A 12,371-nucleotide genomic window follows, 5' to 3' on the forward strand; every position below is an offset into this window, starting at 1 on the left:
GGAGAAAATTCATATGGCAGAGATGCAAGACGGGAAAAATTAGATAGCAGGGTTAGGAGTTTGAAGAGTGAGAGCAGACAGGGGAAATGTGGGCCAGTATTTCCATTAAATCTGATGGTGCAAGATAGTGAGTTGTGGTGAGGTCTTGAGTGTGAGGAAATATATCCTCATGAGGTTAAGAAGCTATGCAAGTAATGTTGGGTTTGAGCAGAAGTGCATTGTGAGAAGAAAGGTGCATAGCCGAAATGTCAGTTAGGTTTGTATTTTAACATAGTCATAAGCGTCCTGGGTTTTGGCAACACTGTTTAGGAACTCAGCTGTGAATGGAACTGGAGATGTGTTGACAACTCAGATGATGATAGGATAAGACTCCACTTTTCCATTTTTCCATTTTTTGTTCTTGTTTAGTCACCAACACAGTGAAACCATGAGCAGTGTGGACATGCAAAAGCATACAGTACAGTGATGTTATGGGGTAACAGTCAAGAGTCAAGCATGCCTTCTTGTCAGAGCGGGCTCGAGAGAAACATTAGCAGATCCACAGTTGCCACCATTGTGACTTCATTTTTTTTTCTCAAAACACTTTAAATCTCGTAGCTTTAGGTAGTCTTTTCCCCTAATAATACATGCCTAACGTTTTCGATTCCTACAAGTTTGTTTCCTCTAGTCTCTGGCAAGGCCCTACAGTAAAACTACCTGTCGGAACTGCCTCTGAGCGTCCTGCAGTTTTTGCTGTTTTCCTGCTTTGTCAGTAGTACCCGGCGACTGCCTGGACTTCGCAGACAAAGGAACGGGCATCCGACTAGTAGGGGAAGCGACACTGGTGTTCTGCAAGGGGATCCAAACGAAAAACAAAAGAAAAAATAAAACAAAAGAAAGAAAAAAAACACACACCATATAGGAAGTATGAAAAATCAAGGCACTAACAGGTAGAAGAACCTCAATTAAAACCTCAATGATCGACACCAGTGAAAGATCATGCACCCAGTGAGACTGTAAACCTTAAAGTCAATACACAGTAGTACATGCAGTCAAGAACAAGGAATTTTTCAGAGCAATCATCACGAGAGTCTTTGATGATGAGTTTGCCACTTGCTGAAAACCTCAGAGTTTTAGCAATGAATTGAAGAAGGAATATGGTAGCCAGGAACCCAACAAAATGCCACCCCCAATCATGTCAACATGATTTCACAGAGGGAGAAAGCCACAGGGGGCATTTCCAACCTTTCCAAGCACCTGTGGAGTGGATTAAGGATTTTATCATTTCAGTGGTTAGGATTGGAGTGAAGGTAGGTTGTAAACTGAAAAAGAAGGACCCAAAGCCTCTTGGAAGAACAAGAGCTAGAGAGAGACCTGTTGTACAGTGCTGGGGGCACTGGGGACAGTGGTGGTGGTAGCAGTGGTGGTGGTGGTAGTAGTAGGGATGACTACAGGGCGAGGAAGGAGCTGAGGTTTAGTCTTCTTCTGAAATGAATTTTTGCTGGGTACCTTAGGGCCTGACCCTCTGGAGGTAGGGAGAGAGGAAGACCTCTTCAGCCCCACTCCTTCTGAGCTTTTCCCATTCCCTGCTTTAGATTCCATCATGCAGACTGGCTCGCTAGTGGAGTGTGGCCCCATCTCACTGATCGTGGTCTCCAGCTGTTTGATGGTCTGTTCCAGGCTGTCCAGTGTCTTGTAGGTGTTCTTCCGGATCTCATTTGTCCTGCCGAGGGAGTTGGAGGTCTGTCTCTTCAGTGCGGCTGAGCCTGCTACCTTGGGAGTGTCTGCCAAAGATTTTGAGCGTGCAATTTCAAATCTCTTTGCTTCTTTGTGCTGTCTGATAGTACCATCACCTTCCTCCTCGTCTTCATACACAACCACCTGTAAAGTCTTCTTGCCTGACTTGGAGCCACTCCGAATTGCTTGGGTAAGTGCTGCCAGCTGCTTCTTGGGGAACTTAAACTTGAACTTCTTCTTACCATCCTGCTTAGTGTCACCATCTAAGTTCACTCCACTGTCCGTCAGTTCAGAGATTGAAGATGAAGATGAGGATGATAAGCTAACATGGTCTGCAGTGACCTGTAAAGTGGTGGCCTTTTTGCCATCAACCACTTCGGTCCCTCCAGCTTTTACCTGCAGTCCACCATACCTCTCTGTGTCAGACTCCTCACTCTCCTCCTCAATGCGCTCTTCTGCTAGCATCCTGTCCAATTCCTCCTCACATTCAAAGATGGTGGACAAGCGCTTGTAAGCTGAGCGGATGTCCATGGGTTCATCAAAAATGATGATCACAGGCTTCTTGTTGAAGCCATTGTCCCCAGGCACAGCAGGATCCTCCTGGGTGTTCCCTCGGTTGGCGGCATTACCTACAGTAACAGTCTGGACGCTTCCTTTCTTGGCATTGACTAATTCCTGGTACTCGCCACAAGACAGAGCCTGAACTTTGGTGTTGGTGATCATAAATGCTATGTTGTCAGGGGGTGGAGGTGCCTCCTCTCCAGGTAAATCAGGACTAAGACTAGCCTCCTCATTATCCTCCTCACAATTATCTTTAGGTGGATCACTGTCTTCACTGAGAGTCTTTTTTGTTGGAGTAACAGAACTCGTAGGTGTCTCTCTTACAGTACTGGTAGTTGTGGTTCCCATAGGCTCGGGGATTATATTTTTACCAGAAGAAACATGCAGCTGGATGACTTTGCTTTTCTTTTTGTTGTTAATTTTGTTGAGGATTTCTCCCTTCTCCATTTCTGCACTGGTCTTCAAGGATTCAGAACGTTTAACTTGCTTCTTTGGAAGTTTGAATGCTTTCAGTCCCACAGGTTTAGGTGATATAGGTGGAGGTGATTTTGGTGACAGAGGCAGTGGTGGCTGATGCTGCTGCTGGCTTGGAGAATTGTCATTAACATTGACATTTGACACCTGTGATGAAGGCTGTGTGGTTTCTCGATGCTCTGTGGTTTCCTCCGTTCCAGGCAGAGGTGGCTGCTCTTTCGGAATCTGACCTGTCACATAATATATGACCTGAAAAATGAAGAAGTAGCTGTTTAAAATTCATCAAAATCCAAAATAGACATTAACTACATGTGTATATAATGTGAATATGTGAAAATCATGCATACCCCTTGGCTCTGTCGAACAGTAGTATTGCCATTTTCATCTGTATCTGGATCTTTATCCTCTCGACTGGGCTCTGAGCTCTGCTAGGACAGTGTGTGAGGGAATAATATTACTGCGCAACTGGTGTGTCAGGCTGCTGCTGATTAACTGTGAATTCATAAACATAATTGCAGTAGCATCTAGGGTGTCGACACTATGCTGGGCAATTACATTCAACAAGGCTACAGCATATTATTTCCAGAACTGTTAAGACTGACTCTGGTTTTACACCATCTGACAGTACTTTCATATCCTGCTCTGACATTAACTACTTCATATTAAAATGCATGCAGGGAGAAAGAATAAATATTACTGTAAAGTGGCTTACAGCCAAAACTGTAAGCCACTTTACTTACAGCAGCCAAATCAGCTAATTAATGATACATAAATTCCCTCTTTTCACCTTTGTTTTTGACATGAAATGTGTCTCTCTTCTTGTGTCTATCTTATTTCCTGTTAAACTTTTTATATCCTGCTTTGTTCATGCAGTATGCACTTTTGATACTATGCAAATCACTTCTTAGACTTGTACTTCAGTTAAACAAAAAAAACAACAAATTTGCAACATTATTTGATGTGCAGTACTTTACGTTTTATTATTTACTAGTTTACCATGTACTCATAAAGCTGTAATCTGTTAAACACAGAGAGAATATAATGTTATATATAGACCACATTTTAAAAACCTGACTAATTGAACTAATCAAATTTGTTTCACAAGAACATCTTTTCACATAAATTGATAAAATCATTCATGTGTGTATTGTTTTACTTCAATGTTAAATACAATATAGGATTGTGTTGGTAAGAGTAAAGCTGGGGAAACCAACTGAAGTAAAGTTGTGCAAAGACAAAGAGAAAAAGAAAAGTGATTCCTCAGTGAAGTATAAGTGGGTAAGAGTAGCATGCAAAGTGGCCAGACTGACCTCTAGTGAACCAAGTCTGCAAAAACAGGTTGTGTCTACAAAGTGACTTTTAACTGTGTGGTTTCTCTCAATTGTCAGTGATTGGAGAAATATTCTTTATGATGATTTTGTATGAATAAATGTAATTAAAGAAAGACAGAAGACGATTTAATTGCCTGTAGAATACAGTGCCGAGGTCTTTATTGATTTAGAGGAAACGACAAGGGAGAATTAAAAACACATCATTGTCTGATTGAGACGCACAAAAGACACAGCATCTATTCAGAGGCTTCAATTTATGCAGACTTAATCCTGAAATATTCAAGCTGTGATATCCAGCAGAATCACAGAAGGGAAGGAAACTGAGGCAGCAAGGAAAGGTGGTTTTTGGAGGCAGCTGTTACAGGTTTCTCTCGAGCCAAAGCAAGGGTGCAAAAGTTGTAGAAGGGTTAAGACACAGCCATCGATTGTATCAGATAGTTGGCAGGGGCAGGCAGTTAGCTGGGTAGCTGCGCGGCGATGTATATTTTACCTTTTTCTCTTTGAGGGCCAATAAGCCCCCTGGTCTTATTTCTCTGATTTGTGGTTCGATTCGAGTGGTGGGTTCTACCAAATTTTTCATCTCTACATCCTTAACTGTGCACTTCTGGAAAACCTGAAGAGTGGAGAAAAGTGAAGGGAAAGGGGGAAAAGGATTTTGAGGAGCGAAGAGGTTTGAGTATCTTCACCTTTGCCACAGCTGCAAAACGCCACACGGGACAAAGTTTGATTCATAATCAAGGAGTTTGGCAGCTGTCAGTGCTCATCATTTGCCACTTCAAGAAAGTCAACCACCATGGAAAGAAATGGTATGCAACCCACACCAGCAGTGCAGAAATCCAAAAAAGCTGACATTACATGTAATGATTGTTTTCATTTACCTTCACGGGAATGTGCACATCTATGTGTGTGAGTGTTTATCTAACCTGGAGCTCTGCCATGATCTTGTCCCCTTCATCCTCCTCATCTCCAGTAACGGAGGCAGTGACTGGGGGAGGGGTGGCTGGCTTTGGCTTGGTCTCTGGTGGAGCCTTGGTGGGCTTGGTTTGGGGAGTGGGAGGTGGAGTGTCCTCCTCACTCTCCTGTTAGAATTTATGAAATGGAAGTGAATTAGTCATTACTCTGCCCAGCCATACAGTGAGACAACAAGATTCTTCAAAGGTTACCGTAACTGTGCTCTAAAAGGTCTGACTCAACAAAGAGACTTATATGGATATGATATGAATTAGCTCACATATCTATGTGCTAAGCATGGAGCAAGAGCCAGGAGACAATTAGAGTTAGCATAGTTTACAACAAAGTCTAAAAATATGCCTACCAGCACCTCTAAAGCTCCCTGTAAAAAACGTTTTCTTTATATTGATGTTTGTGTGCAATAATCAGTGAGCTTTAGAGGCACTGAAAAACATGTTTCTTAACTTTGAGAGCTGGGCCTGGCTTTTGCTCTAATGCGCAGACACAAGAGTGTTACGATCTTGATCTGACCTGAGTCGAGAAGGACTCCTTCCTACTGACGTAGACCACCTCGCCAGACCGTGTGGTGGTCATGCCTGAGCTCGAGCAGGGGTATGTCTTCCTTGGAGGAGGTGGTGGTGGGGACTTGCCAGACTTTTCAGATCCCTGCTTGGTAAAACTCTCATTGGGTGCTGGCTTGGTGGCAGTCTTGGAGTGTCTCTCAAGTGCGGGTTTGGCTGGTTTCTCCATCACAGGCTTTGGGAGTCTCTCAGGCCCCTTCTTGGCTGGTTTGTCTGAGTGAGGCTCAGACTGGGGCTCTTCTGTCATCAAAATTACAGAGATGTAGTTATATAGGGGACATATAGCAATGAAATGTAAAATGTGTTGTGTGTTATTTATACTGTCAGCACATGTTTGAGTTTTGAAGCTACATTTGTGATAGATTTGTACCTAATGGTGACTCCGAGGGGTTGTGGGTGTCTGCTTGTTCTCCAGTGGCTGTAGGGTGCAATCCTGAGTTCTCTTCAATGTCTAGACTGGGAATGCCCTTCATCATGTTGGCCTGGGCCTCCTGGAGTATCTTCTCAAACTCTTTCCCATCATAATGACCCATGTTCTGCCTCCTCTCTTCCCATTCCTTCTCTGCTGCCTGCAGTGTTAAAAGAATATTATATATTTATATATAGTCCTAACTGTAAGCTCAGTGAGAATTTTTTTCCCCGTGACAACAACAAAAAATTGCTACCACAGTCTTAAAGGGCAAACTAATGTCAGAGTAACAAAGCTGACATTTACAAGATGCTAATTAGAGCAGCACATCTTTACGGTGCTGGATAAAAATAAATCAAGTCCAAGCAACAATTGGAAGGTGGATGAACATACCTCTATGGACATAGCTCTGTTTTTGCTCTTGTCCTGGCTGTTCTGGAGCTCCTCTATGACAAGACCCTGACTGACTGAGCCGTTGCCATTATTCACTGGGTTTCCATGCGTCTTCTTGTGACGGGTGGGACTCGGTGGATCCAAGGCTGCCCCCTTGGGAGATTCCCGCCCTTGACTCTTGCTCAGGTTGGGACTAGGGATGTGAGTGGGGCTTGGAGTGAGCGGTGGACTGGGCTGAGCTGTCAAGGCGGCGGACTGCTGGGACTGTTGCATGTGGACCGGGGAGCTCTGGACATGATGGATGACCACCGGAGAGGAAGGCATTACCTCTGATCTGATGGTGGAGCTCTGAGGCTCCAGCGAGGCAGATGTGGAGCCAGGCTGGACTGATGTTGGAGGAGCCTCTGCAGGGGTTTCTGCTACTGCTACCGCTGAACGGCTCACTGGCACATCAGCAGAAGGATCTGGTCCTTTCTGAGAGCCATCAGTAGCACATCTGCAGAGAGTTGGGAAGCAGTATGTGATAAATACTGAAAACACTGATAAATAATAGATCCTGAAATGCTTTGCTTGCTCAACCACTTACATTCTCACAGCAATAGCTAACTCAATTAAAAATGACATGGTTTAAAAAAATCCTAAAACTGATAAAAATCCATTTTACAACCAAAATTAGTAGTATCAGCATTCATTGTTTTTGTGATTTCTCATTCAGATTGAAAATACATGAAAAACATAACAAACTGGATGATTAATGATGATTAATTCTGACATGACGAGTAAAAACACCACTAAAAACTATGATACAATGTCTTACGGTTTGCCATGTTTTGGGTAAAAGAGTCAGGGAGGAAAAGTGAGAGAAAAGTCGAGAGCGAATTCGGTATCTGTGTCATATTAAAATGGAAATGCGGCTCTGCAGTGTCCACCAAATTAATGCACTGACCGGTTCAGTGAACGCGATGGACGCTACACTCCTCTGTCCACACGGATTGACCTCTCTGATGGGATGAAAGCTGGCTTGCCAGTACAATCTCCCATGTCACAGACCCCAGAGTGAAGCTCTGCGGAGTACTTTTTGTTTTCATCTTCAATTCCCCGTCTCCCTCTTTCATACCCCAGCACCTCTTCCCGTGATCCCCGCTTTATCTCCACTGACTGATATTTTTCTCTACCTTCTCAGATTGCTGAGTGAGTCAGTCAGGCTCTTGACCCTTTTCAGCATGCTGTCCAGTTTATGAGGCTCCTCCTTCAAAAACTTGACAGCTTCCACTTCCACCCTGAGCACAGCTCGCATTCTGGTTTGCAGTGCTGGGAACTCTCCTGGTGAAACACGCAAAGAAAGATACACAGCTATTGTTTTATGATGTTTTTGACCAATCAATCAATTGTTTGCTCAAGTTTGATTGCACAAGTTTTATTTTATAGCTGCCTACATTGTTATTTCTGCTCTGAATAACATTTAGACTGTGGTAATGCTACAACTGCAATGGCCAGCTCATTAAGGTACTGTGGCCCAACCTAAATATTCGATGATACACATTCTTATCTTGAAAAATACCCCAATAAACAAGTTAAGTCAGAAATACCATCACTTGATAGAAACAATTACATGGCCTCGAAAAGGCTGGTACAAGTGTATGGTAGGTGTACGGCCTCTACAGAGTTTAAAGGTTTGAACAATGGCTTAACATTGTCTCTGCATACACTTGACACATTATAATATAAAGTGATATTTTTAAAAAAAAACACCCAAAAGTTATTTAAATCATATTGCCCAGTTCTGTTGGCTTATTAAGCAATAGCTCACATCAGGCTGTGATATACTGTGATTATATTATAGTTAATGGGGCGTTGTTCAGGGACTGACAACCCCCTTAGCTGTGATATAATCACTGTATATCACAGCCTGCAGTGAGCTATTGCTTTTATAAAACAGCTACCAAGTAGTTTCCAAATTACAGTTATAGACACATTCAAAGAGTTTTTATTAACATGTTCAGAAAGAATAAAGCATTGTCCCTGCAAAGAAGAGAGATGTTAGCTTGACCTACTTACCAGTTCAGCCTTATCATCTGCTGTGTTATTATTATTTATTATTGTCAACGTTACTTGTCGTATGTAATCAGGCAGGACGTCTAACTAAAACAGTTTGGAAGGTTATACATAAATTGTTCCCAGTAGTTAGAATATTATCTGGTGTCTTACCTTTGAGGCCTGCCAGAGATTCTCCCACCTTCCTCAGAGTCACAGCTCCCTCCTCCACGTCCTTCAGGGTCACTGCTCTGTGTGTTGCAGCGGACTCTTTCTGCAGAGAGACTACATACTGCTCCAGCTCACTGCAGACACAGACAAAATGCACAGTGGAGAAGACAACCAGTTAAGAATCCAGTTTTCTGACAACAATCGGTTAATAAATAAGGCATCACTGACAAATATAAAGTATATGCAGTACGTTCAAAAGCATACATAAAATGTTAATGGAAAAGTGTTCTAATGTAAATGGGAATGTTTTTGTTACACTGAAATTTATCTATTCGGGCATGATTTGATGAAGGGGTAAAAGAATGGAGGGATTTTAACAATGTGAACATTTTATTTACTTCTTACAAACACCAGGGGGCAGAACACAATCATTTTTCTTAAAAATCGCTGGCAGAGGTGAGATCAGACTTTGGCACATGAAAAATCCATAAAAAAAGAAAAATAATTGATTCAAAGTATGTGCATGGACTAACACTAATGACAAAAATTTCCACTCTGCAGTTCACGTTCCTGTCTACCTTAGATTGCTTAGTCCAGATTAGATTGGATGACATCCCAAAACCACAAATGTTTGCACACTGACTGAGGGCTTATATGTGAGGGAGCACTTCCTCACATAGAAAACACATCAGGCCTCTACACAGGCATCCCAGCGCTCAGGGAAAATGGTTTCTCCGCAGGGAAGTGTGCCGTATGATAACATTGTGTGTAATCTTGGATACCATGAGAGGGACAAAAATGGTGTTTCATTGTGGCCAGGTACTCTTGAGAAACACTCTTTTATAGAACATCCCTAAAGGGCTGTGGGAAAGGCAATAAGGAGTCAGTGTGTTAAATGTCCTGCTATGCAGAGGCCTGTTGGTAATAGGAATGATGATGTGAAATTCCAGCTGAGAACAAAGGAAACTGATTATCTTTTTATATCTCCCACAGACAAAAAAAAGAAAGAAACAGATACAGTCCATCTCCACAATGTACATCTCTGTGCGTCAGTGTGTAAGAGAAATCCTTCCCTTATGAAATACTCAAGAATACACTTGAGGAATCATTATGCGCTTTTCACTTTCATATACTTTAAAATATTATCAGCTGTCAACTGACATACCATCCTTTTTAAATTTCCTGGGACTAATCTGTTGCTTTTCAAGTATTCCTGTCTTTGGATTATCAGCGAACTATTCCGCATGGTACCAGTTTCATAACTTAAAGTACTGAGCTTTTTTTTTTTTGTTGCCACAAAGTCATAAAATGTTCCAAAATGTGCCCTCAGGTCATGATAGATTTAGTTCTCCTCTTGAGAGGGCAGTGGTTTTCACACAACATTCTCCCACTGGTTTTAAAACCAAGCAGCCCTAATTACCAAGCCTTATTTAAAGTGCCGGCAGCCATGTTTTGCTGACTCACAACCAGCTGGATACCAGGGGTAAGAGTGAGTTTAATCCACTGACTTTCACCTGTTTGCCTCCTCGTCTCCACAAGCTGCTATTGTTGTGTTTATTAAGACAATGCTGTTTGACCTTGCCTGTAAACATCCAAATAAAAGGATTCAATTACTGATCCCTGTTGGCAAGATGAGGCAAGTGAATTAAAATAAGAGCATGGTGGTGAGAAGATACTCCACAGTTGGGTCCATTGTTCTTGTCTGCTTTATCTGAGAGGCAGGCACTGCTTGCCTGTATGAACCTGTGGGCTGTAATTTGGAGGGCGTTGGCTTGTCAAAGAGTTTAGCGGTGAATAGTGTAGGTGAGCTGATAAAAATGAAGCCTTTTGGGGATTTCCTATAAATGGAAGCAACCTGACTGGAGCTGCATGGGTGTGTACTAAGTCGCCTCTAGGACTTCTTCAAGACTCTCATGAAAGGAGTGAAAACTCCAAACAACAAACATCCTGTAATGAATGCAAACAACCCAATCCATTTTATACTATACAAAACACAAAAAACTTACCTGAGTTGCGTGAGGACACGCTCCTCCAGACCTAAGTATTTGTGCCTGTCCTCTTCTACCAAAGCTCTCTGCCTCTGGACAGGGTCCTCCAGACCCCGCATGGCTTCTGCAAGTTTAATACTGATCTCCTGCTCAGCCCGCTTCAGCTGAACTCGTAACGCCTCCTGATTCTGGAGCTAAAGGGGTTGCACACAGTGGAAATGAAATATCAGAGGACCTGAACTAGCAGACGAACACACAAAGCTGTAGAAGATACTAACACGCTAGAAATTGATTAAAAGGAGAGCGAGTTCTCACCTGCAGCTGTCTCATTTGATGGAGTTGCATCCTGAGGTCAGAAACATTCTTCCTGAACTGCAGGAGGTTGACTTTGAGAGGAACTGAGATCTTGTCTGACGGGGATGCATTGCTCTTGGGAACCAAGACTGGGGAGCCACCTGAACCAGAAGGGACGATGGAATCAAATTATAGCTTTTTATGTGAAAAAATGGAACCTCAACGAGCAACAACAAATGAAACATGTGATTCATGTGCACATTCTGAAACTGTGGCTGTCTTTTTCCCTGAACAATAAGCGCAGATACAGCTGCACTCATATCAGATACACCTCTGAAATGTCTGTCAACTCATTTTGCCTTTTCAGTTGCTGCTAGAGATGGAGAAGAAACCATGGAAACCAAAACAGCAAATATTTGTGGTCTGAATGAGAGTCCCTAAATGGCCAACAGCAATAAGACTTTAATTCAATCCTCTCAGAAACCCCAGCATTAGTTTTGACTCTAATGGCCTTTATTTATTTTCATCTGACATATGAAAAACCAGAGGACATTCGCCCGAGGGAGAGCTGAGTTCATTTCATATAAGTTAATTCATTGATCCAATCCCTTCTGTTCCTCAAAGTATATAGGATTGAAGACTTCAACATTAAAGCATTGCTTCACTCTACACTCACTACAAAAGAACATTTTCTCACTTATCCTAAGAACAGTTTTCTTAGGAACCATATGTTCCACGCGAAATGTGTCACGAGACACGAGATTAGCTTGCAAGGCACATGAACAGTTTTGTTTTTTCTCTCTGCCACTGGTGAGGTTGCAGATCTTTATATCAAACCTTGATCTGGCCACAAACCGCTGCAGAGCCGAGATTGAATCGCTGAATCATCTTGGCAGGCTTGAGGAGTAATAGTGTCTTGTTTTAAGTAGTACTTTGAGGAGCTTGTGTTAGCTCTGCTGGCACTCGTCTCTTATCTCCTATTAAACTGGATGTACGGGGGAAAGGATTGTGAGGAAATATGAACCGATGACATGCAAAGAAGCCGAACTTTGTATTTCCCCCCTCCAGCACAGCTCATTGCAGACTGTTGACTGACACTGATGTGTGGGCTTGTCTGCACAAGACATTATCACGCTAAAGCTCTTGTTTGGGAAAAAAAAAAAAAAAAAAAGAAGCCAGAACAGAATAACTAACCTGAACTATGTGCGCTGTGGGCTGGAGATGAGGTCTTCGGTGGTCTCTCGCTGCAGACATAAAAACATTCATATGAGCTGGAATTTTCAGCATGAAAAAGCAGAATTTTGGGGCACTTTAGAATTATACGTTAGTATTAGTAAGAACAAACACATTAGAACAAAGTGTGATGGGAAAGACTGACAAACCAGAGGGGTTAAAATGATGTTAAAGATGTTCATCAGTGTTCAGCATAGCACAGAGACATACAAATTCACTGCAGTTGCAGACCTTT

At 42.5% G+C, this 12,371-nt stretch overlaps 1 protein-coding gene across 13 annotated transcripts in view; it reads right to left on the reverse strand.

The window, feature by feature from the left end:
* si:ch211-285f17.1 (sickle tail protein homolog) overlaps positions 1–12,371 on the reverse strand; it is a 102,925-nt gene that overhangs the window by 2,052 nt on the left and 88,502 nt on the right. For 8 of the 13 annotated variants that reach the window (XM_046372094.1, XM_046372091.1, XM_046372086.1 and 5 more), the window contains 13 exons: positions 12,098–12,147; positions 10,925–11,064; positions 10,628–10,803; positions 8,625–8,755; positions 7,592–7,739; positions 6,417–6,912; positions 5,985–6,183; positions 5,565–5,854; positions 5,006–5,161; positions 4,573–4,695; positions 3,099–3,179; positions 1,354–3,000; positions 697–828 (listed from right to left, as the gene is read on the reverse strand). In XM_046372094.1, coding sequence (XP_046228050.1) covers positions 697–828; positions 1,354–3,000; positions 3,099–3,179; positions 4,573–4,695; positions 5,006–5,161; positions 5,565–5,854; positions 5,985–6,183; positions 6,417–6,912; positions 7,592–7,739; positions 8,625–8,755; positions 10,628–10,803; positions 10,925–11,064; positions 12,098–12,147 — 3,769 coding nt within the window. The remainder of the gene's footprint in view (positions 1–696; positions 829–1,353; positions 3,001–3,098; positions 3,180–4,572; positions 4,696–5,005; positions 5,162–5,564; positions 5,855–5,984; positions 6,184–6,416; positions 6,913–7,591; positions 7,740–8,624; positions 8,756–10,627; positions 10,804–10,924; positions 11,065–12,097; positions 12,148–12,371) is intronic. The other 5 variants (XM_046372088.1, XM_046372087.1, XM_046372093.1 and 2 more) reach the window with 5 other exon arrangements.

The sequence above is a fragment of the Scatophagus argus genome, chromosome 18 (genome assembly GCF_020382885.2).
Source record: "Scatophagus argus isolate fScaArg1 chromosome 18, fScaArg1.pri, whole genome shotgun sequence".
Taxonomy (NCBI): domain Eukaryota; kingdom Metazoa; phylum Chordata; class Actinopteri; family Scatophagidae; genus Scatophagus; species Scatophagus argus.